The sequence below is a fragment of the Aphelocoma coerulescens genome, chromosome 6, assembly GCF_041296385.1.
Source record: "Aphelocoma coerulescens isolate FSJ_1873_10779 chromosome 6, UR_Acoe_1.0, whole genome shotgun sequence".
NCBI classification, from domain to species: domain Eukaryota; kingdom Metazoa; phylum Chordata; class Aves; order Passeriformes; family Corvidae; genus Aphelocoma; species Aphelocoma coerulescens.
In genome coordinates, this window is record NC_091020.1 from 25,021,256 (window position 1) to 25,046,939 (window position 25,684).

At 41.3% G+C, this 25,684-nt stretch overlaps 2 protein-coding genes and 1 long non-coding RNA gene across 10 annotated transcripts in view; 2 read left to right on the forward strand and 1 right to left on the reverse strand.

Annotated features, from left to right (window-relative positions):
• Positions 1–22,234, reverse strand: part of STN1 (STN1 subunit of CST complex) — a 44,520-nt gene extending 22,286 nt beyond the window's left edge. Inside the window, exons 1-3 of one of the 5 annotated variants that reach the window (XM_069019959.1) lie at positions 22,068–22,234; positions 6,555–6,694; positions 1,899–1,994 (exon numbers count right to left, since the gene is read on the reverse strand). In XM_069019959.1, the coding sequence (XP_068876060.1) occupies positions 1,899–1,994; positions 6,555–6,687 (229 nt within the window). In that variant the 5' untranslated portion in view covers positions 6,688–6,694; positions 22,068–22,234. Of the gene's footprint in view, positions 1–1,117; positions 1,287–1,898; positions 1,995–4,036; positions 4,326–6,554; positions 6,695–7,234; positions 7,302–10,960; positions 11,042–22,067 lie in introns of those variants that run through there. The other 4 variants (XM_069019958.1, XM_069019960.1, XM_069019961.1 and 1 more) reach the window with 4 other exon arrangements.
• Positions 11,176–12,404, forward strand: LOC138112610 (uncharacterized). Its single transcript, XR_011151778.1, has 3 exons — positions 11,176–11,511; positions 11,897–11,994; positions 12,160–12,404. It is a non-coding gene; the product is annotated as an uncharacterized lncRNA (long non-coding RNA).
• Positions 22,235–22,418: 184 nt separating the features above from the next.
• The window catches only part of SLK (STE20 like kinase), a 47,478-nt gene continuing 44,212 nt past the window's right edge, over positions 22,419–25,684 (forward strand). For 3 of the 4 annotated variants that reach the window (XM_069019953.1, XM_069019955.1, XM_069019954.1), the window contains exon 1: positions 22,419–23,121. In XM_069019953.1, the coding sequence (XP_068876054.1) occupies positions 22,972–23,121 (150 nt within the window). In that variant the 5' untranslated portion in view covers positions 22,419–22,971. The remainder of the gene's footprint in view (positions 23,122–25,684) is intronic. The other variant, XM_069019956.1, reaches the window with a different exon arrangement.

The window sequence follows — 25,684 nt, forward strand, 5'->3', positions numbered from 1 at the left end:
TTTCAAATCAGTTTTGGAGTACAAAAAACCCCACATATGATGTTTGGTTTTGTTTAAAAGAAAAGGGGAAAAAAAGAGGTCAGAAAGGTGCATTAGCTAAAATATGAGCTTGATCAAAGGTACATTTTACTTAGATATCTTTCTCCTAACTTATCATAAAAATAGCAATAAACATTCAAATCAAAGTGTCGAAATCAGGTTTTACACAGCATGTAATTTTTATTTTTTAAGCCAGGAAAGAGTCAATGAACTCCTTTTTACAATTATGATTTTGTCACCAGTTCTGGCTGTAGCTTTCAGCAGAGGACCTAAGATGCTTTAAAGTGAGTGGTGTGTATTCTGAAGCAGACAGAAAGGAAATGGAGGGGGGGGATCATGCCAGCGACACAAAGACATTTCAGTTCCGTATCAGAGGTAAAGTACAAAGGGGGAACTGCTTTGTGAGTCACTTTTAAGCAGATGGAAAGTGAGCAAGTCCCGAGCAGTGTGTGGCACTCCAACTGATGCAACCCCTGTGACTCACCAGAGTCTGTTGAACTGAGAGATGCAAGAAGTTACAAGCAGGAAACTGTCTAAGAAGTTACAATTTTGCACTGGTGGAGTCGGCCTGCCTGAAAGGGAGGGCAGGCTGGGGAGGGGCACCCTGGCAGGTAGCCTGAAAACTCAAACCAGGAACTGCTGGAACAAAGAGTGGAATTGGACCTGAAAGGACAGCAGGAAGTCAGGCTCACTGTGAGCTGCACTTGAAGGTTGGCTGATCTAAGGCCTTAATTCCACTACTCTGCAGTTTCTTCTTCTTTCTATTCCTTCACTTTCTGCCTCAGTCAAACATTTTCAACAGGTTTAGTTGTTAAACTGATGCTGAGAGCAGCGTGGAAAACCCTTGCCCATGGAATTGGTTTTGCCTTGGTCATTTTGGTTCTGTCTTCCTCTGTTCTCTTGAAGTGATAAATGCATTTGCAGTCAATGCCACTCTGCAGCAGTTTGATGCTGGGGAACCTGGGACCTGGTTAAGTTGTCAGCTGTATCTTCACAGTACTCCTGAGGGTCAAGGAACTGCAGCTGACTCAGTTTTACAAGGAAAGGAATTGGGAAGGAGAGGCACTCCATGACTTACCTCCACCAGGTGAAAATCCATGGCAGAGGAAGACACTGGGCATAAGGGCTTCAATAGGATCTGTACATTTGTCTCCCCCTTCCTACTGTGAGGTGACCTTCCCCCACCTTTTGAAACTTGCCACATCACCACTGCTCCACTCTGCTTTTTCTCCAGATGTAAAAGACAGCTGAACAAAATGACAATCAGATGTTTCCATATTAATAAAATTGAATACTGGGAAAAGCAATAGGGAGGAGACAACTCCCAGCTGGTGTTGGCAAGGACTGGTACTATGATGCTTGAGTTAATTTGTAAGACTCTTGTGCATCAAAACATAAACAAGCTCCTGACTGCTATTAGAAGTTTGGTCCAAGAAATGACAAGACATACAAAAATTCAGAAGGGATTTCTAAGGTTCGAATATGGAAGAAGTGATTTCCCATTTGTGGGCACCATTAAATCTGTTTGCATCTGATCAAAAGAACTGCATATATAGGAGGGAAAAGTGGTAGAGTCCAGTGACAAAGCAACAACCAAAATTAAGATTTGCTACATGACCCCAAATGAATCAATTACTCTGTGTTAACTATTTAATTCTCTGTTTTTGAAGCAGAGATAAACAGTAGCTTCCCTACATTTGCCAAGTAATCTCAGCTGCAGATACACATTATATTAGGATAACAGCACATTTGTTTCAAGAATAGACAATGATCAAATAAGGAAACCTTTCAGTTCTAACAGTAACTAAGATAGAAGGCTGGTAAGTGCAAGAAGAAGGAAAGAAAGAAATTTTCCTTACCTCCATAATTATAAAAGGCCTCTCGCTCCTTCGTTTGAACCACTATCCCAACAACATCCACCTGTCTTACTGGATGTCCATTATAAAAGAATATACCTGGGCACAAAACATTATTGATTAATGTAACTATTTCTTTCAACACCCTACCCTACATAGTCACATTTGTTAGTAAAAAACTTACTTTCTTACATATTTAATACATCTTAATATATTTAATATATCTTAATATACAATGCGTACACAGGTAAAAAACCCTAAATTACTGCAGACTAGGAACACTAAAAGGAGAAAGTATCAGCTCTACTTAGGATACCAATAGCTTGCTTTTGTAGGGTGTCATATCCTTATTAACCTCTTGCTTTCTTGCACTTTGGGATCTGAAAAACAGTTTGTTTGCTGCAGGCATTAGGGGGGGTTTGTTTGTTTGTTTTGTTGCTTTATTTGGGTTTTTGTTTTGCTTTGCTTTGTTGTTTGGTTTTGGGTTTTTTTATATCTTCATAAGGCTTCAGAATAAATAATAGAACACAAAGGAAGCAGTTTGAGCTTCTCACAATGCAGCTGTTACTGATTAAGGCAGAGCCTCCAAAAGGAAAACTAACATAATTCTGTCTTTCATTTCTAGAAGAACAGGAGCCGTGGGGGCAGGGGGAGAGCAACAGCCCTCTCAGACTGCAGAGTACACTACTGCAGTCATTGTGGACTGCATCCTGAACTTCAGTTTCTGAAAACACACGTTCTAAAAACATCCCTTCAAAGCTATTTCTGTGCATCTATAAAGATAACTTGAATAACACTTAGAAACACGTCCAGGAAACAGTGAGAAATCAGAGCCCAGTGGACTCTGACAGCACAGAGGTTGCCTCCCTCCGTAATCCCTTTCAAGAGGGTGACAAATGTTGTTAACAAACAGTAATGTAAACATCGTACACTGAGGCTTCACAGTCCACCAGCAGGAGGAAAATAGGGCAATAAGCTCCAAATATACCCTGGGCTGGCTAGTTTTCAGTGAATGTGTTTTCTTCAGTTTTCAAATACTGCTGCTTTACTGAAATAAGCCATCTGGGATGTTCAATAACTGTCTTCTGAAAACTAGATAACTCGAGGGACTCAGAAGGGAACATTTGGCTCCATACACTGTGGCAAGTGTTATTCTTACAAAGGGAGGGAGAAACATGGCAGCAAGGGAGTCAGAAAAATGTTCTGTATAAAAAAAACCCCAAAACCAAAATCCAAAAATAACTTGTCCTACATAGCTAGCAGCCTTAAATGAGCCTGGAATTAACTTTCTTCACGCAAGACCGAGAGAAAACACGAAAGTTTCAGAAGAAATCAGAGGTGATCAGCCAAGCAGCTCATAAGCAGAAGTTTTGCTCATGAAAATCCACTGCAACATTTTGAGGGTGCATCTATGGCTATCATCTCAGATCTGGCTATACTCATCATGCAGTCACTGGTCAGGTCTGGCACAGAGAATGTTTAGCAGGTCTGTCCACTTGCCTCTCCTTCCATTTACCAGGGCACAGATAAACACTGCTATAGAAACCCCCAGTGGAGATGCTCCCAGTGTATGCAGTCATTCACTGAATCTTACAACATCTCTGTAAAAGGTCTGGGCTAGTTTCAGGGTAAGTCTGTAGAGCAGAGACTCCAAGCTCCTGATTATGCAAACAAGCAACATGTTATTATGTTCGTTCCCCAGTTAGTAAGCTGAGTTTTGGTGGATGACAGAGACCAAATAAAACTGGTTCTCTCCATCCCCATAAAATTCACATAGAACTCCACCCTTACTCTCCGAGAAACTACCCAAATTAATTTGAAGAATGAAATTATATTTGACCTATTAAAAGTTGTTGGACTTGATGACTTCAAGGTGTAAATTACTTCTCCTGCAGTTTATTTGTTCAAATTAAGTCCATATTGGTAGCAATAAAAATATTTTAAATATTTGAAGCTATGGACAAACACATTCAGTGAGGTTCCTAGTACCCCAGTAAACAACACACAGAGCAATATGCCATTGCCACAACAGCCACAGCAGTGCTACAGGGGGCTATAGATGCAGAGCTCTCTAGGGCAAGCGCTGGTCATGTCTGTACCAGCATTACTGTGCTGTTTGCCATTGCTTTAATTATTATTACCTCCTTTTATGCTATTTGCAGCTTCCTTTGCTTGTTGATAAGCTGTCACAAAGCAGTGGTGCATGATAACTCTGAGAAAAGCTCATTTCCATGATGTGATTATGTGTTACAACTGAGTTTGACACCCACTCTCATTGCAAGGCTGCTAAGACAACACAATTGCTGTTTTTATCTGGGAGGTTTTCCAGCCTTCGTGTCACCATTTATAGCAGCAGAGTAATTGGCCAGGTTTACTGCTTCCCTCTGTGTTGTTTTAAGGGATTAGTCACTGTGGCATCAAATCCTAATGCTTAAAAATGGAAAGAAAAAACTCATTAGGTCATTCAGTCCATTTCCTCAGGGCCAATACAAGACCATTTTGTACAGTAAATTCCTGGCAATCTGTACAGTCAGGATATAAACAATCCCAGTGAAGGGCATCCCACCTTTTTCCTGGGAAGGCTGTGCCATGGTCTAACAGATGTCATTCTAGGGATGTTTTTCCTGACATTCAGTCTGTGTTTCTTTCCATTCTTCCTAGTTACAACTTTTTGTTTTGCACTCATTCATTCTTAATTACCATTACTTAATGACTGATTTATAGCCAATCATATACTTAGCTTCAGCTGGTCTTTAAAAGCCCATTAAAGGAAGGAAGCATTGACAACAAACACCTACATTCTTCCTTCCCCAAAAGGTATTAAATTTAGTGTTTTTGTTGTGCTATCATTTGTTGCCAATAAATAAGATATGTTGAAAAACGTCTGGTTTGGTATATACACAGCACCAGGAGAATGAACAAAATCCAGGATGTTGGTTCTAGGAAATTACATTTTATTTGAAGTTTGGTTTAGAAAATGATACAGGATTGCAAGCAAGCTTAAATGTGCAGAATGCCAGATGCACAGGAAGTGGAGAAAGCTCAAACGTACCAACTGTAAAGGCTGATATCTTGACATGACAGATACCACCTCCTTAGGATCATCTTAAAAAAACCCAAAGGTAATAACAAAACTGAAGAAGTTCCTGAAGCAGAAGCCAAATCAGTTAAGTAAAAGAACAGGAAGAGAAGTAAGAAGAGAAATTCAGGTAATTTAGAGATAAAAAAAGAGAGCAGGACTGTACTTTCTAGGACTGCTCCTGCTATCATGAAATGTTTGTTGGTGTTTATAAGGTTAATTATTCTGAATATATTTTCACATGTGTATGTACTAATGCTCAAGTCCAAACCACAATCCAATTCTGCTGGCATTGAATTGTGTTGTATTTTGTTTGAAAACAATAAAAATATCTGTAACTGAGGAAAAACAGTTCTTACCAGATGCATTTCCTACACCAGTACTACTAGAAGACAGTTTAAAAAGGCCTCTAAATAAAACTAACTGTAGGACAAACATGAACAACAGTCTGTAGCCTAATTCTTGCAATGGATTTAAGACAAAAGTCTCCCACCATGTTAAATAACAAAGATATAGGTATATTGCTATTTGTGGCTTGTGAAGTCCCTATGTACATAAACATGGTTGTGAGAAGAGCAAAAAGACCACCAGTCCTCTGTTTCTGCAAAAATAGCACTGCTGCTATCCTTGCTGTTAAAGAAAACTGAAGAAGAATAACAAAACCTACAAGGCAAATCATATTCAAAGAGCCAAACAGGGGTGCTCTGTGTCTGTGGACAGAAAAAAATAAAAAACCACAAACAAAACACCAAAACCAAACCAAAGACACACACTCTGCTTAGGGCTTACTGCTTTTCCTCATTAATTCTAAGCTCTGTGGGTTCCTCTCTGATAATCTAGCACCTTGTCAAGCCTCAGTTGGGAGTAATGAACCCTTCCACAGCAGAAGACCCACTGCAGTCTATTTAAAGTCTGTGTAGTGAAAACAGCAATTCAAGGTCAGAGCTGTGCTGCTTCAGCCAATGCTCACATGTGGGTGACACTGGCTGCAGACCAGTAGGACACAGACTGCAAAGCAGACACTGCCAGCAATTGCTCAGAAAGAAAAGGTGCAGGGTAACATCCAGCATGGGGGCCAGAATTTACAAGGTTGTTGCAATGTATGAAGAATGTCATCTATCTATCATATCTAGAAATAGGTGACAAAACCTCAAAACTTGTATCTGTTTTATAATGTATTAATATCCATAGGAAAAAGCAAAATCTCACATCCAGCAATGTCATCCGTCTGTCAAAATTTTTGCAAAAAATGTAGAGCCCATGGAGAGATACAACACATATGGCCAGAAAGGACCAGCATTTTCTAGAACTAACTTTGTCAGAATATAACAAGCACTACCACACAGAGGACACACAACATTACCTTAACATAAAAGAGGTTCTGGAGAGAAAGAAAAGCCATTTTAACAAATATACCTTAATTTCCACATACATTTCACATACAACCTGTTGTTCTTAGAACTGTTAAAAGATACTAATGTCACTTATCTTAAGCATATGGAAAACTACTGATGTTTGTGAAGTATTCTTCAAACGCTTCATAAAAAGCACAACAAAAATCAATTATAATAAATGCATACCTGGCACCTGTTTAGATTCTCTCATTTCTGTAATATCTTTAATATAGAGTCTTGCAAATGCAGAAAATACAGGATCTATCCCCCAGTGCAGAGAAGGCGTCTCTTCTTCATATTTCTTGGATTCAGGCTGCATCCAAAGCCTGTGAACACAGAAGGAACTGTAATTGTTTTCTACACAGGTGAAGAGCCTTTCACATATGCCCCAACTAAATGAAAAAATAGCTCATGAGTTTAAACACAGTAACACAGCACAGCTGAGGATGAGACATTGGAGGTTATCTAATATAATGTTATATTTATCTATCAATATTTCATGTGTGGCCACACAAAATATTCCAAGTATCAATACTCATGATTAGTTTGAAGTACTGAGAATCTAGCAACGGCATTTTCCCCAGTAACTTCAAGCGAAATAGATTTTCAGGGATTTTTTCCTCTCCAAATCCATAAACAGAGAACCGAAGTCAACATTTGTTTAAAAGAGCAGGATTGTGGGATCCTAAGCTTACTTTCTATACAGATGATTATTATTCCCCCCATCATTCTCTTTCCCTCCCCTAACATATTCTTCTCATTGCTCATCCTTGTGCTTTATTGTGGAGTTGAAAACAAAAGCAGCCATCCCTTCTTTATTTTGGACATGTAGTCTCCATTAACTTTGAAATTGTTTCCCCTTTTACCCTTTCAGATTTCACAGTTTAATGCCTGCCATCTTCTGCCATTACAGATGCAATTCTCTGCTTATCACAGTGTTGATGACAAAAACCCCAGCACTCGATTCACGAAGATCCTCATAAAGATTTGAAAGCTGAAATACTTTCTATCAGCTTCTCCTGTTCGGATAGCTACATTGTTCCTGTAAGGCTTTCCAGGTCACCCTCCAATGGGTGTCAGCCCCTTGCAGCTGTAAGTCAAAGGTGCTAAGTGGACTGATTTTGAATAGTGTGTAATAGGGCTGAGGTTTGGCAGCTCCAGTCTCCTGAGAAGAAGCAGATCCCAGTGATCTCTGCAGCCTGGGAGAAGCACTTGTAGCTACCGATGTAGAGACAACACGCCATGAACATCACGATAGCCTCTTGGTTCACTGAGAAACAGAGCCTGGATTCTGCATGGTTTCTGTTTTAATGCTTAAACTTTAATTTGAGGCAAGGGAAAAGAAAAGGGTGCAGCACAAAATGCCAGAGTGTTGCTGACATCTACTTTACATTGTGTACAGAACTGCAGTTGACAATTCGATTTCTGTCCAACTTTTATTTTATTTTACTTAAGTAAAAGAGGCCAGTGTTACTTATCCTTCCTTGGACTGGTCATTTCTCTAGTAAGATGTTGAAAATATTTGATTTAGTCAGTTCCAGCAGTCACTTCACCAGTGAGTAACAAACTGAAATAGTTTTGTTTACACCTGGATTCATGTCTCTCTCCCCACTACAGATAGCTCTCTCTTTCCAACCTTTCCTTTTTGCACCTGCAAGATCTACTCAAAAAAGTCACACCACTCTTTCCTCACTCAAGTCTCCCCATGAAGCACCCTTTTTCTGCTGCTGAATTGAGACACTGCTCAATAGAAATTTAGAAATTAAGCTGCTAAGTGTATGATCTTAACACAAGCTGCTATTCCTCCATATGGCGGCTCTTTGGATACTTGCTACAGTCTATGTCAAATTTAAACCATAAAGTTTCTCAAGGGAGCAAATGGTTTGAACCTGTATCTTACTTGGCATGCTCATTTTCTTAACAAAATTCATCTCCTTATCTCTCTCTTTTTGCTTGCAAAAAGTCTCTAGTAAAAAGTTATATTCCTTTCTGCTTCACGCCCCCCGATTTACTCCGCATGGTTACAAAGCCTGTCACAGCTGTTTTTCCTCCTAGACAGACAGCAGACTGAGATAACCAGCCAAAAAGAGACAATCAGGTAACAAGTCTGTCTAACCGTTTGTATTTTGGGTACACAGACACTCATTGGGGCAAAAAGCAGAACTCACCCCTGCACATGTGTACATCTGAGGGGAAATCAATGAGGCAGCTCCACTGGAGATTAAAAATATCTGTATTTTGGCATTTTATAGCCAGTTGTCACGCCTGAAATGCCCAAATGTTAATAGATCAAGTCCAAACCACACTTTTAGCTTAAATGAAGTATCTCCATGAAATTTTTTACTTCTTCCCTGTTCTGAAGGGAGAAGATTTCTGCAGTGAAAGCTCTTTCTATCTCAGAAAGTACTGGGAGTTAAATCTCAGATTCTGGAGCTTCCTTCTCACTCCCAGGCCTTGTTACAACTCCTTACTGGAGATATTTACACCCATCACATGTCTTTATGTAGAGACCACTCTGCTTGGTTCAAGCCTGCTACAGACACAACACTTTATCTTACAGATCTGGCGAAGAGTCCTTGAAAAAAAATAAATCATGCTCCCAGCACTATGAAGGGATCACAAGATTCCTTGAAGTCCACAGGAGAAATTTGCTGAAGTCCTGAGTTGCAGACATTCCATTCACACCAGGCTGGGACAGTGAAACTGTACTCCAGCCACCCACTCACTTTCAGCAATGTCTGACAGGCACATGAGGGCATTCTGCACAGCAGTCAAAGCCTTCCCTGGCCTCTTCACGGTCCCAAGAACCCTCCCAATCCCTGACACCACCCAAAACCAAGCCTGTTTTCTTCCTTCCCTCCCAAGTGGCGACTTGGTAGCTACATTTGAACAGTGGCCTATTTGAAGCCAAAAGCTCGTGGTCAGTTGGAAGGAAAAGATACTTAGTGCCTCCTGGATGCACTGCTTGCCTCTGCACACTGCTAGTACCAGTCCATTCTGCTCAGCAGTTGTCTGTCTGCTCCTACAGCAAAGCAAGATGTAAGCTATTTCTGAAGTATCTATTCAGTGAGTTTCCAAGCTTATTTCAGGCAGATTGAGAGTATTAGAAAACATAAATCCTACAATGCTGACAAAATTCTTCCAATCAATTTATCTTTTGCTGTATAATAGTATCTTCCCGTAACTTTTTCTTCAGTTGGCGCAGGAAGCTTCTCCATCCTGGGGTTAATTAATGAGTCATCCTGGCAAAAGTGGAACTTTCCATTATGCTAGAAGTGTTTTCAGCTCTTAATTGGTACCATTGGTGATATGCTATCAGCAAGGAAGATAAGAGCTGCCCTGTACAAGGAAGATCCAAGGGGCAAATAGGGGCATTGTGGAGATGCACAACATTATAATCAATGAGAACCAGACAGCAAACAATAGACAATTCTGAACAGATACTATATATACAAATGTTTAAGGATTTAACTGGCTTTTGCTGGGAGATGGTGATCAGGCTTAGCAATATAAACAACACAGAGTCCTAGCAAAAGGTCATTCCTTTCTGCATTTTGGTTTTAAGTGCAATGTAATGACTTCGAGGTTGCTGTAGTGCAAGGAATTCAATCCTGATACAGGAGAAAAAAAGGCAAGAGAAGCATCTAGTCCACAAGTTTATTAGATAGAAGATATCTGTGTTCTATTTTTAACTCCAGAAAAAGGCTATAAAGGCATAATCAAAACCAAAAATAGAATTAAGCTCTTCTTGGGAAAATAACTTTGTTTGAAGGGCAAAAATCTAAAGTCTACATAGTAGGTATCTAAATACAAATAAACCAGAAGCCTCAACCTGAGATTATTCTAACATACTGAAATAAGGCTGTCTCTTCCACCTACTGCTATCAGTGTTAGTTTTCCTGACTCTGCTGAGAAGTCAACCAAGTCCACAATCCCCAGAGGTATCTTATGAGCTCAGCAAGGTATTATCCAAGAAGAGAAAGCAAGGAAAATTGGCACTCTTCCCAACCATGTCACCACCCAAACCCATTTTCTTTCTTCCCTCCTAAGCAGCCTACCTGGTAGCCTTGTTTCAGTAGCTTCCTATTTAACACCCAATTGATTTATTCAATAGAATCAGCCCTGGTCAATCAATTTCTTGGCTCATATTCTTGTGCCCACCATGTACCTTTTCCAGAAAAAGCTTAACAGTCCTTTCCCAATCCCAGTGCAATTGAAACCTCAAAGAAGAGTATCTGTTTTAATGTTTCTTGTTGTCTTTTCTCCAAATTTGATTAACAACCAAAGCTCTTGGAGAAAATTGCCTCAGTTTGAGATTAATCATTTTGAGCCAAGAAAATGTGTCCTGCCAGTGGTTGTCTGCAAGTGCTGGCACACTCCTGCAAAGACTCTTTCTCAAGTTAGCTGTGAATCAGAAACAGAGAATTTATGCACTAATACAGGCAACTTAAACATCCTACCAGGCCTTCACTCTTCTCCAAAGGCTGCCACTACTATACTAGCACTGATGATTTACACTGGAAACATCTCCTAAACTGTTGGGAGTTGCCAACCCAGTGCATTAAAATAACTTCAAGTCACCATTGGCTTACTTGAATATATTAGGCCACAAACTGCGGCTGTCAAAAACTGCTCCACAGGTCAGTCATTCCTGCTACAGACAAAGCAACTTGTGGAAAGAGGAGCAGAGTCAACAGCTGGGTTTTGTAACACCCTCTGTCATCTGAATTGAAATCATCTGTGTCTGAGTCAACACCCTATGTGACAAATGACTATTATTCAACTCTTCATGATCAGCAGAGGCAATTCAAGCATGGTACAGTCAAACCCACCATATTTCAGGAAATGTTTTTAATTACCTACACCCACATACAACATTTAAAATTAAAGCCAAATAAACCCATTGTATTATTACACAAGTAAATCTTACTGAGCTGGGAAGTAAAGCCTTTGGTTATAATTGATACAAAACAAAGATTCTAAACACGAAACCCACACAAAGATTTTTTAAAAACACATAATTAAAAGAAAGTTTCCAACACCAGCAACAAGATTAAAACCATCACTGAGACCCAAACATGTTACTGAAAGACAAAAAAAAAATTCCTGGAAAACAGCTGTTAGAAAACTATCAAACAGAAAGGTAAGGCCAGTTTGGATCTACCTCCTCCCTGGTTATTCTATTACAAATCAAGATGGGGCAAGCATTTTCAGTCTTTCATAATTAGCCACCTTCTGCTTCTGTCATGTTAAATCCTGTCCGTTTTGATGCTACATGCTGCATGTCTTGCAGTTCTTATATATAAGTACAATTCCAGTTTAAAAACACAGTTTCAAAATGAAATTAAGAAATCTAGAACTCCTCTGAACTTCCAGAAGTTTAGCACTTCCTGAAATGTTACTTTTACAAGGGTTTGACATTTGTCTAAGCTGTCCGGATAACAATTTACCAAAAGAAAGAATTACAGACTTTTTCTTAAAGATACTCCTTGAAAATTTAAACATCATATGTCTTTTAATTACATTAGTTTCTATTACAATACACTTCCCTGGCAAGTGAAGTGCAAGACAAGAGGCCATCACCGCAACCTTCAGCCAGTGGGGAATCTATCAACAACCCAGAAAGGTACTGCCCTTAATGCCCATAAGGCAGGATATAGGTTGGGACAAAAGAGCCTTGTTTTATCAATAAACTGACATGGCTGTCATGTAACAATCTTCCAGCGGAGTTAAGGTCTCCAGGTCATAACATGTAACATGTTTTCCTCCCTCTGATTTTACCTTTCCATAGCACTTCCTGGAAAACCTTCTGGACAGATGCATATGGCTGCAGGAGACCAGACAAACTGGCTCCTCCAATGTCTACAGGCTTGGAAGGAAGGGGGACAAAGCTTACAATTCTAGATTGCCTCCTTTTGGCATTGAAAATTGTTTTGAATGCAAGCTAAACCTTGTAACAAGATTTTGGCACTCAATTTTCCAACAGCATGATTCTGAAAAACTAACAGGGAAGTGTGTAACAAAATAAACAGTAGAAGTAGCTCTTTCTGATCTTTGTCCCATGCATTAATCACAAGACAATTTCCCATGGATCAAGAAACCAGCAAACCACTCAGCAGACCAGTAAACTAGCTTTGTATATGTATTTCTCATGGCCACCTGTAAGCTTACCAGAAATAAGATAGTAGGTGCTCACTACTGATATTCAGAAAGCTTCACCTCCTGTATGTATTTTAAAGCTATTGGATAATCACACTGAAGTGCCTTCTTCCACTAATTCCCTAACCTGTCTCAAGCGAGGGCAGGAGGAAACCTACGAAGATGATTAACTCTCTCTGAAAGCTCTTAATCACCCACAGTGCTGCCAGAGCGAGCTGAGCTGCTGAAAAGACACTCTTTAACTGGGAGAGAAGGTTCTCAGCCATTAGTGCAACATAAAAACAAAAGTAAAATTAAATTACTTCTTATAAATAGTAAGTTTCTTGCTTGGAGGAACAGTGGTATGAAAGCTTTGATAGCAAGTGGATTCCAAACCAGCTGTTGGAAAAGGAAAGTTTTTTGACAGATACTTATAATCAGGAGGTGATGCCGCCCCTCTACTCAGCCCTGGTGAGGCCACATCTGGAGTGCTGTGTCCAGTTCTGGCATCCTCAGTACAAGAAAGACAAGGAGCTCCTGGAGTGGGTCCAGCAGATGATTAAGGGACTGGAGCATCTCTCATATGAGAGAGCTGGGCCTGGTCAGCCTGGAGAAGAGACACCTAAAAGGTCAATGCCTGTAAGTGTCTGAAGGGAGGGTGTCAAGATAACAGACCAGCCTCTGCTCAGGGGTGTTGGGCAGTCGGACAAGAGGCAGAGGGCAGAAATTGATGCACGGGAAGTTCCACCTGAACATGAGGAAAAGCTTCTGTACTGTGTGGATGAACACGCACTGGTACAGATTGTCCAGAGAGGCTGTGGAGTCTCCCTCACTGGAGACATTCCAGAACCATCTGGACACAATCCTCAGTAATGTGGTTTAGGGGGCCCTGCTTGAGCAGGAGGCTGGACCCTTCCAACCTTATCCATTCTGTGATTCTGTAATTTACTGGTACAACACAAAAGAATTAACTAACAGAGAAAAGAGAATGGAACCTAATTCACCCTGGATTAAGGCAACGCAGTTAGCTTTCCTACTCTGTTTTAGCAGTGTAACATAGACTTAGTGTTACTTCCAGAATGAACATTTTCAAATTTCAGAAATTTGCATAGAAGTTACAAGCATTGGTTAATAGCTTTCTACAGCTACTGTGCCTGTGAACAAGTTTGACTCAATTTCTAGAGGCAAGTATTCCTGCCCATTTCCCTCCCTCCCCTTTAAACTGGTTTATGCATCTGGTCTAAATTAGAAGTCTCTGGGATAAGTCAGAATTTATACAAACATTCACAGCACTACAGAGCACACCATTACAACCTGAGACTTCAAAATAATTAACCTATGATTTGGTCTAGGCACACAGTTGTGATTGAAGTTTTAAAAATATTCCTGGCACATACCAAAGCTTTAGATTATGACAGACCCACTTAATGTTCTGAAATCAATTTGCATTTTATTTTGCTGTGGAAGTGGACCTTTTAACTATATCAGAACACTGCAAGACTGTGTTTGAAACATGGTGTCAAATAGCCCAATTGTTGATATACACAAAGTAACTCAAATTACAATAATTTTGAAATCTCAGATCCAACTAGGACCATCATAAACTTTGTGGGACTAACTAAAGGCTGAGATTTCTCATTTGGAGCGCTTTTGGAAGATCAAGACCTAATTGTTACTCTTCTTTGAAAGATTAATAAACTTAGCTTGGCACTGATCTTTGATTCTAGTCCAGCTGCATTTGTTGTTTGGTTTTCTTTATGTTATTCCAGAAATTTTTTTTTTTCTCCTTCAAATAGAGACTCATGCCATTTCCTGTCTGAAGGCCCTTCTTGTAGAGAAATGTTTAAACATCCCAAAAGTCAGATCTGTGCAAAATGTAAGGTGTGTGGGGAGGAAGCACTGAGCCTATATATTATTACGGTATTGTCTGTTCTACTGGGAGAAGTGTGAAGAACAAAGTAAGAACTCTGAATGCAAGAACAAAGCTTTTGTTATGCTTTTCTAATGCTCCTCACACAGGTCCTCTGAGCCATCATCTAGGAAAAGTATCAAAAGGGTGGGTGTTTTGTATCAAAAATGGTACCATTCCCAGCCTGCTACTCTCTGAATTTCTTTTGCAACTGTGCCTTCTTTCTGAGGACCAGGGCTTTTATACCTGAAATCAAGCACAGGACTTCTTAGTCATACCCAGGCTTCTCTGAACTGGGCTTTAAACAGAAAAGTCTTAGAAATACCAAAGGTGTATAGGTATTTCCCAGTTCCTTAAGACAAATTGTACTGCACAGTCCTTTACACCGCATTCTGTGAATAATCTGAAGAGTAGGTTCTTCTCAGCTAAGGAAAGCTAGCTCATAATCATTTATCTTCAGCTGCTAAACTACTAGAACCTGCTAAAAATCCAGAGATTGTCCTTTACTAACCTTTGGTTAAGCAATTTTTGTAATTCTCTTAGGGTGTTCTGAAATAATGAATAATTTACCAATGCTCTATCTGAGGACTGTTCAAATCTCATCACTGAGAGGTGGCATAGGACTGATACAGAACAACCCCAAACTGTTCAGGAGTACTTGTCCTGCAATATGAGTATCTTCAGTAACCCCCCTCCCTGTAGAGAAAAAGCAGCTCGGCTTGTTTTTTAGTAATGATTTTTGCCCATCTTTAAGAACTTTTTCCAAATCCAATCAAAAGGCACTAAATGGACAGAAAGTTATTTACATTATTGAAAAAAAATACCTCCTTGACAACTGTGGCTGTAACTTCTTCCATGAATCACTGTCACAGCTAACATGATAAAGTCATTACTATTTCCGACTTCTTGGTATGTAAAAAAACCAACAGCCTTTTATAAACTAATTTAAGTGTCTCCTTAATTGCATTTGAATTTGAATAAATGCCATTTCCTCTTAATGCTCTGAAAGGAAGTCACTCCTGTATACCCAGAAAGATACATTAATGCTCAGTCAGAAGCCACACAAATTATTTTTCATGTAGGTAATTTTATTTTCTGCTACGATTCAGTCCATGTAACGTCATGGGCTTTTTTGGCTTAATCCATAAATATTGCACTGTGTACTATAAAACATAATTTTGTGGATTAGCTACTAAAGATCCCTTCTATCAAAAAATAAACATTTCAGGACACTTGAGACAAAAAGTGCATCACGTCACAATACTCTGTTTTGTCATAAGCAAGTGTTAGTGCCCAAAGTTTGCACATACTATTGTTGGAAACACAATAGCTGCTGTTTGCCCTAACAATTGACATACTATTGCAGCTCCACTCATTGCTACTGTACCAAGATGAGATCCTACAGAAAACCAAATTCTATTTTACAACACAGTCAACTATTTTTTTTTTTTTGCCTCATTTTCTAGGTAAAAAGAGAAGAACATTGCACACAGAGAAATTATTACAAACATGGTTGTAATATAAAAATAACATTATGCAATGAAAAACTGCTGGTTTTTTTTAGTAAAATCACATAGTATTTTAAAGTCTAGCTTTACATTAATAAACAGCTGGTATCTCACATTCTATATATTCTATATATATTCTATATTTTGCTAGTAGACATATCTCCAGTATTATCCCACTGTCTCTTTTTGGGATATTACTAAAAAATTAATAGTCTTTAGTGTTATTTTTTTGTCAGATTTTCCTTTATTGTGTGTGTAGGAAATGTTCCCTATTTTTCAGAATGGTATATTTTTAATAGTAATTGTAGAAGGTATAGTAAACTTCCTGGTTTTGCTTACCACATAACCAGGATTGGGTCTGATGGCTGGCCATCAGAAAATAGATTAAAAGAAAATAGATTAAAAAAATCATTCATTTTCATATTACAGAACAAGTTATTTGGCCCCAAGATTCCAGAGCTGATCAGGATCACAAGTGAACACAAAGTCCATTCTGGAAAAAAAAGACTCCTGGGAAACAGTGAAAGAAAATCGGGATTTGCAGAAAGAAAAGCAGCAATACATGTGGGTTTTTTTGTTCAGACATTTTTTGTGCCAGTATTGACTGAGAGCAATGCTGAGATGCAAAGCTATCTTTATCCCTTAATAAATTTCTAATCCTAGCTACTATGTGAACTAATGCAAATTTGAAAGCCACAAACAAATAGAGCAAATCAGCTCGTGACTGCTACGCAAGAGGAAAAGGTCTAATTACCATGTGGTAGAAAGGCAAACATGGTGCAGCATTTGCAGGACATGCTTTCATGTGACTTAACTAAAGCTTCTAATATCCATCAGATGGAAGGGGCTCCACAAGTTTTAAATCATTTGCCTTGTGTTCATGCACAGTTTTGATCAAATAAATCTTGTTTCAAATTAAATATCACCTCAAATTATTAAAATAGTTAGAAAGAACACAGCATTATACCTAAGAGTAGTAGTGTTTTAAAGGATATTAATATTTTTAAAAGAGTGTTCTAGATTGACTTATTCCTGTGTGGTTCTGTGAAAGATTGTTACGGTCATCACAATATGGAGAGAACTTTTATCAGACTAACTACTGTATTAAAAAAATGCAACTATCCATCAGTGCAGCTCAGTATTTCAATATTAACTGAAAATTCCTGTAAAAGGAGCTTTTTCAGCTAAATACAAACCAAAAAAGCATGTAGCCTTCTTGAAAAGCTTTATCATGAGGATCTGAAGTTCTTAATTGCCTTAGTCAGTTAATCAAAGAGAATCAGCTATGTAAGTTTCAAGTTGTTGACACTTTCCATTAAATCTGAGGTTTGCTTCTCACTCCCCTACAAAGATATATGACTATTTCTGAATATCAGTCTTGAAGAGGATTCTCTTGCACATCAACTAGAAGCAATAAGAAAAAAATTTCTTTTTTGCTATAGCTTCAATAAAGTTAACATGTTAAAACTTGAATGCTTTTGACATGCCATGTTTCCAAGAAATATTCTTGTACTATTTGTTGAAATATCTGATCCTTATTCAAATTTCGATATTTATATTATTGCTTTTTTTTCCTGCCATTTAATTTCAGATAAAGCCTATTCAATAAAACATCACAGGTTTACTTGGAAACATTCAGGTAATTTGGCAATTTTTGTATTTGCTTTGTCATCATTCCCAGAAGTGCTGCTGACATCCAGAGAACTGCACTCCAAGAGCTCTGCTGGCAGTGGTAGGAAGGTCTCCATAGGTAGGAACAAGAACTTCCATCATATGTTACCAGGAAAACTCATCTCACACAGTTAAATAGTGTGATAAAGACAAGTATCTAAAATGGGGAAGGTGAATTGCCCTGCGAAGATAAATTTCCCCACTGACTGCTGAAAAAGTGTGACCAATTTAGATCAAACACACAGACTTTTCTGAAGCCAAAATTACATCAATCCTGTTCCTAAACATTTTAACACTCAGTGTTGTTTTTACTGCAAACATCAAGTAATACCCTTGTATGTTGAAGCTTCTAAATGCCACATGTTTCTATGGCAATTCTTAGATTAATTGGTCCTGCAGTACAGCATTCAAAAAACCCAAACCACATAATAGTTGTATTATTGATATCAGGTTATTGATAGGAGCCTGAGCATTGATTCTGGCTAATCAGATATGGGCAAGCTCTTGAGTGTCCAGCCTCTGGTATTATAATTTTTTTCTGTTTATATTATATATGACTGAACTATTCCTGTTACTCATATCATAAAGGCTCATAAAATACCAAGTACAAAACTAAGTCTCTTTTTTGTTCTGCATTACAGAAAGAGAAGTCTCTAAGACACAGCTCTATCAATGGTACGTTTGTTAGAAAGGCTTTAGGAGTGCTGTATATGTAGCACGTACAGGTCAACCAAGGGATCAGGCCCAGCCAACATGGGTTTGGGGAAGGCAGGTCCTGCTTGACCAACCTGATCTCCTTTTATGACCAGATGACCCACAGTAAGTTCCCAAAATACACTAAGCTGGGTAGGAGTGTTGATCTGCAGGAGGCCAGGGAGGCTCTGCAGAGGGATCTGGGCAGGTTGGATCAGTGAGCTGAGGCCAGTGGTGTGAGGCTCCATGAGGGGAAATGCCAGGTCCTGCACGTGGCTCACAACAGCCCCATGCAGGGCTGGGACAGAGTGGCTGGAAAGTGGCCCAGAGAAAAAGAACCCAGGGGCACTGGTCAACAGCAGCTGATCATGGGCCAGAAGTTGCCCAAGTGGCCAAGAATGCCAGTGGCAGAATATCAGAAGCAGTGTGGCCAGCAGGACCAGGACAGTGATCATCCCCTGTGCTGGGTTAACTAGAGTGATCTAGAAGCTACATTGGTGCTTAGAACTGAAATGAGCTCAATACAGCACAAAACATTAACTTTGGGAACAGATCAGAGGAGAAATGACAGAGCTTATGAAAAAATGCCACCACATAATGGAAAATATAAATAAAAACATGGGGTACATCGATTAAAGAAAACAGAAAGGACAGTGTTGAGTGCCAAAGGTGACAGACAGATTAAGACGGATGAAACAAGAATTATGCTTCAGATTTAACCACAAACAAGCCACCTGTGACCTTACAGCAGTTCAATGAGCTCAATCACCAGAAAGAATTTTGGAGATCAGCCAAAACGTGGGTGGACAGAAAGTCAAGACAATATAAAAATATATCATTAAATATTTTGAAAGAACTGAAGACAGAATGTAGGACTGCAGTGATAGGGCAATATATGCTGTGAAGAACGTATTTCAAATTAAATTTCTGAAGTGTTTATTTTCAATTAAGAGAAATTGGAGCAGTTTAAAAGAAACAGAACTTAAAGAGGGAGTTAGGAACAGTAGCAAGTGTAGGTGATTGAGTCAATGAGAAAGGATGGTGATATGAAGCAGCAGAAAGTATAAAGGAGACTTCTAATTCACAAAGAGATGAAAAAGATTGTCATAAAGAGTTTACAGCTATTTTAAGCCAGTCTATTTGATGCACAACCAAGATAGTTCTTTAACATCTTTAACATCCTCTTCTGACATTTAAAGGAAGCAATGAATTTTCAAATAGCATTGCTTTAAATTCCTAAAGGAGAAATTTTAATATAATTCTCTTTTACCTTTTTATTCTTACCATCTGGAAACATTTACAGTCGCTAAAAAATCCTGCTATCAGGAACAAAAAAACCACACACACAAAATCCAGGATTCATATAGCCTCCTCCAAACCAGGAAGTCGCAGCAAATTGGGAAGGATTTGCTACTAGCACTTAACCTTCACCTTATAGAGTTTCTTTTTAGGATTGAGTGGCAGGCTGTAACTCCAGAGTGAAAGAAAAAGGGAAAAAATGAGACGGAGTCACAGTTTTCAGATATCCTGGTTTTATCTTGAATTACTTGTTAAACAGTAAGAAAGAAAAAGGTAAAAGCAAAACCTTATCACTAGATTAACTGCGCCTTTCTTGTGCCAGACTTTCATCTTATATTTTCAATGTTATATGAATTAAAAGCTCCCTGGAACAGGAGGACTCTTTACACAAGTCTAAAGCAACACACGTGCAGTACCTGCTAAGAGTCAATCATTGGCAGGACCGTTCTGCTCTGAGTGAGCCTCCCTTGATCACACACACGTTCGCAGCAAGCTGACACGTGATAGAGATGCTGTGTGTGAACTGTGCACAGTCCAACGTTTATCAGCAGAGATGAGGAAGAACCAGGCCCTGCTATCCCAGCCCAGAACGTCTCCAGCTCAACTACACTTGTTCACATATCCCTTATGAAATTTTATTTTAGTTTTGCATTTCTTTCCAGTTATTACAAACTCTGACATTCACACATAAACACCCCCCACCTCGCTCCACTGCCATTAACCCTGAGGCTAAAGAAAAGATAATCCTGCCTAAATACAAGGAATTCATGCCGTGGCTTTGGATTCCTTTTTTCTCTCATCCTCTATCAACCAGTCAGTTTAAATAAACCTACAGAAATTAGTCCCAAAGCACTTTTTATCCAAGAGAAAGCAAGTTAAAACAAAATTGTTCAAATAAAAATATTAACAAAAATTATTATTTAAGCCATCATTATATTTTAACATGCAAATCAAAGCTATCATCCCACTTGAAGGGGCAAAAAAAATAGAGAGGAAAAAGAAATTGAACTTTAGAAAGTAAGATATCAGAAGCTAAATTGCTGCTGGTAACACTCTATTATTGTATTTAATCCAAACTATCTGAATGAAACGTGCACATGAAATTAGTAAGTGGAGCCAGGGAGCCAGATCACAGAAAACAGCTCCTTAGGATTGCTGTTGTTTCTTGATTTTGCCCTCATACACATAAACAGTCTTGGTTTCAACACCCTACTAAACAATTTTACCTTTTGTGGCCAAGCTGTCAGTACAGGGAACACAAAAAGGCCAATATCATTTTTGAAAAACAAACGCTGATTATTACAACAAATCCGTTTCGCAAGAGTACTTGAAAGATTCTCTATTCAGAGGGTGGGACTGCCCTTGAAACTGATTCTATCCAGTTTAAAGAAATTGACTCATGACAGAACACTGTTGTTTGATTCATAAACGCTTTGTGTCAGGGGCATCTCAATGCCGCATTATTATTACTGCATTTACACACGGACTACCCTTCTTATATAGCAAACTATTGTCACGCTAATAAAATGGTCTGAGGAATGATGCACACCAGAGGCTTGATCTTTAGAACTCATCATGCAGCTTAAGTTAATGGCAATTGCAGGCACTCAGGTTCATACGAGGACACGGTATTACACGATTTTTCCTGGGTGTTTGTCTCACCGTCAGATGTCCCTGAGGTCTGAGCATCGCCTGAGCTGCTGGATCGACTTTTGCCTGTCACAGCCCAAACTCTGTCCCCATGTCTGCTAATTGCCCCTAATCCAGGCAACGAAAACGCCTCTTGCTTTCAAGTGAGGAAACACCTCACATTTGGTGGCATGTACACAACACAACGATTAAAATTCAATTATACTTCAGGGTGAGGAAGGAATCACTTGTGGGAAGAGAAGGTTGTGAGATAAGGAAATTCAAGCCTGTCCCAGTGGTTAAATAAGATGCCGAAGATACCAAACGGGCAGCACAAGAACATGCCATCCTGCTATCACAGAAGATAAACCAGTAGCAGGTCTAGGGACAGCACTGGACAGCAAACAAAAGAAAAAAGTCTTCCAAAGTCGTCTTTTGCTATCAACACCTTCCTCAGAGCGCCACGTCCAAGCCCAAGCCCCCTAGAAGGCACTACCTGCCCACACAGCGCTCCTGACACACAGAGGGAGCCCCTCACCCAGCCAGCACCGAGAGGAAGCTGTCCCCCTGCCTAGGGAACACCACCTCTGCCACAGAGCTGGTGACACCCTCCCTACACGGGACAGAAGAGCGGCAGGGAGACAGGCGCGGGGTGTCCTCCGGGATCAGAGGATAAAGGGTCCCTCTGCCACACGCCCCTCCCGTAACGGCACAGAGCGGACTAAAGGGAAACAGGACAGAGGGAGGGACGAGCACTCCCTGCCCACGCGAGCGCTGCCGCCCTACTCTGAGGTACGGGGGGGTTGGGGGGGAGGAGGCGCCCCCTCCATCTTGAGCCCGACACCGACTTACCCGCCCGGAGCCTCCGCGCGCTCCTATTGGCTGGCGCCGCCGCCGCCGCATCACGTGGGCAGAGCAAGCCCCGCCTCCTGCCGCCGCCAGTGCCGGGCCCGAGCCGTTGGCGAGGGAGGGCCGCGCGCGTGCTGCCGGTGCGGCGCGTGCGCACGCGCCGGGGAAAAGCGGGAGCGGTGGGGGCGCGCGCTGCTGCGCCTGCGCCGGTGGCGGAGCGGCGGGAGGGGCGCGAGGCGGTTCCGGGAGCGCGGGAAGAGGGGCGGGAGCGCGGGGCGCGCGCACGCGCCGGCGGCGGGCGGGAGCGAGGGCGGAGGGGGCGGAGGGGCCGCCGGTGCCGCCCCGCAGGAAGCGGAGCCGCCCGGGCCCCGCTCCGCGACAGGGCGAGGGAGCGAGCGAGCGGGAGAGCGGCCGGCAGCGAAGCGTCATTTTCCGCCGCTGTACCACGCCGGGACGCCGCTCCGAGAGGACACCGGCCGGGAGCCTGGAGCGGGGCAGCCCCCGCCCCTCCCTGCATCCTTCCCGTCCTGCGGGGCGGGACGTGACCGCTCTCGCTGCCCGGCGCGCAGTAGCTGCCCCCGCCCAGCGGAGCCGTGACCCCTCCTCCGGCTCCGCCGCCGCCCGTCCCGAGGAGGGAGCCCGGCACTTGTTGCTGCCGCGATGGTGACCGGCCCGGCCGAGTAGGGTCCGCCGGCCCCGTCGGGCAGAGCAGCGCCGAGCCCGGCCCCGTACGGGGCATCGCGGGGTGTTGTCTCCCTGCAGCGCCCGGCGGTGGCGGTGCTTCCCGGGCGACGCCAAGACTTCGGTCTCCGCGTGGGAATCGCGCCCTGCATCACCGCCCGCGCCGGGTGGTCCCCGCGGGCTCCGGGGGCACCGCCGCCCGCCCCATCCCTCGGGGGCAGCGAAAATGTCCTTCTTCAACTTTCGTAAGATCTTCAAGCTGGGCGGCGAGAAGAAGAAGAAACAATACGAGCACGTCAAGAGGGATTTGAACCCTGAGGAGTTCTGGGAAATCATAGGAGAGCTGGGAGATGGTGCTTTCGGTAAAGTGTTCAAGGTAAGGGCGGGCAGCGCGGATCGCTTGTGTTGCTCATAGCTGAGAAGTGACTCGGAGCGTTGCTTCTGCCTGCAGCGCTGCCTCGGGCTCCTGTCTGCCGGCTCCCTCACCTCGGCATTCCTGCTGGCAGCGGCGAGTTCGGGAGAACTTGGCTGGGGCGCTGAGCGCTGCGGGAGGACGCGGCCGGAGGCAGAGGGGGGATCCCGGCGCCTCTTGGCCACGAAGCCTCGTGAAACTAAAGATAGAAAAGACCTATTAGGTCATTGTCCCGCCTTCTGCTCCACCCTGCCCGCTGCTGGATTGCTCACTTCTCCTGTGTTTTGGGTTTTTTTGGGACTCGTGTACAGTATGTCTCCTAACCTTACAAAGACTGTATTTTCTTAGATCTGAAGTTAATACTTTTCTTTTTTTTTTTCCCCTGTACGGAAGGAAGCCCATGAACAGGAAAATTGACTCCTATGCTTCATGTGTAGTGTACAGAGCCAGACTGTCGTCGCTTTAATGGGCATTCTCCCATCTTGCTCCATGTGGAGTTGAATTAAATAGCTGTGTTCTCTTGGCTCTCCCTGTGTGGCAGAATTCATGTGTTGGATCTTCTAACTTCTCTCAGTTGTTTGCTCTTTTAATCTTTAAGTGTATTGGTACAAGTAGGGGTTTTTAAGGATGCTTATCTAGAATTTATCAAGCCAAGTAGACTGCAGTGACATAGAGACAACCCTGGTAGTGTTTGACAAGACTTCAGCGTTCTGGCAAATCTTCAGCCACGTTGCCCCTTTCTAAAAGGGTGTTTAATGCTCCATGTTTGGTTTAGGGATAGCGTGGAAAAAACATCCTGGTCGGTAAGCATGAGAGAATTGGGAACTGATGTGAATTGAAGCTCTGGGGCAGGTTCTGGAGACTAGGAAAAAATAGCATGAGAGGATGGCATTTACAGTGTTTCTGAGAGCTAATTCGGTCAAGAAACGTTTATATTTAGAGTACTGCATTTGAGAGTTTATGAAATCTGGGTACTCGTGAAATTTGTGCTATTCTTGGTAGAAATTATTTTAGGTTCTATTGTACTTTGGTGGTATCACCTGTTTGTGAGCAGAAGTGCCACAGTCAGTTCAGAATGTTAGGTGGGGTCATTTTGCCCAAGGAATTTGTGTCAATGTTCTATATTAAGAACATCTAGCTTATTTAGATGCTGGTGTAGTACACAGTCTAGATGGTGGTTCTCATGTCATTTTAGAAGATTAGAGTTTTGGCTTTTCTGTTAAAATGGCTGGGAATATGTCTGAAGTTGCTCTATCATAAAGCCTGCTCACGACAAAAACATAACGTCTCTAATGGCGTTTGCAGCGTACTAAAGTTTTAATTTGAGCTTCATAGTGGAGTTTTGATTCCCATTTTCTGAATATATGCCTCAATACTAAATGTGATTTTTCCTCTTCCCCGACGTGCATTTCCCCTCCCATCCTGAAACCTCTTCTCACTTCTTTTTTATCTGTAGGCATGTCTGCGTTAGCGATAGTAGTAGAGGAAGGTGTCTGAGCAAGGCAGCTGGTAAATCTTGAATTTCAGTGTACTCTGTACACAAACAGGAGAATGTTTTCCACTTGGATGTAATTTTTCTCTTCGAGATTTATTTCTGACTGTGAAAGGACAGAGTTCACTGTTGAAATTGATTGTAGGCAGAATTACACGTGGTTAAACTGGTCAACTTGTTGAAGTTGGCCCTTATGAGAATTAACAGGCAGTATTCCTGGAAAAAAACCTCCCATTTAAAAAAAAGAAGTAGGTTACTGCATGTGTTCATCAACATTCTTTTTGTTTCCATCTAGTTTGAGAAGGAGGCTTACACACAGATACAAACTGTACTTGTGTTCCTGCATCTGAGAGTGCTTCCCAAGAAACTTTGGAAAGCAGAAAAGGTGTGTAAGGTTGTTATTTCATGGATATACACCTCAGATGAGAAGCTGCAGGAATAGACATTCGATTCCTTCTCGCATTTTGAATTCAAAACTATAAGCTAGAATAAAGCTCTCAAGAAAGCTTGAAGACTTTGTCTTTAGGTAATGGAAGTGTGGGGGTTGGGGTTTTCATTTTGTGTAATGGATTTTGTTTTATTTGCCAAACTCCCCCATCACCCTAGTGTCAGTTACATTTGCCAAAACTACATTTGCCTTTGTTTAAGATCTTAGGATCTGTGTGTGACAGGGTTTTGGCAGATGTATGTTAAAATGGAATTGCCATATACATAAGTCTTTGTATACTTTGAATTTCTAAAAAGTAGGTTAGATTGGTTACATGCTATGATTCCCCATAGAGGAGTAATTGGTTTAGTTGTGTAACTGATCTTCTGACCAAAGTGTCAGATATTTAAATAAAACCTCAAAAACAACTCTCAATGATTCTGACAGTACTGGGAAGCCTTGCTGATTAAATTATTTACTTAAAAATGCTGTCCAGTGATAATTAATTTTGTGTACGGAAGTCTTAAGGGCATTGAAAACTTGTGATTCAGTCCTCTTCTTTGCAATCAAGTACAAGGATCTTGCTTATTTTTTTTAATACCTTAGCC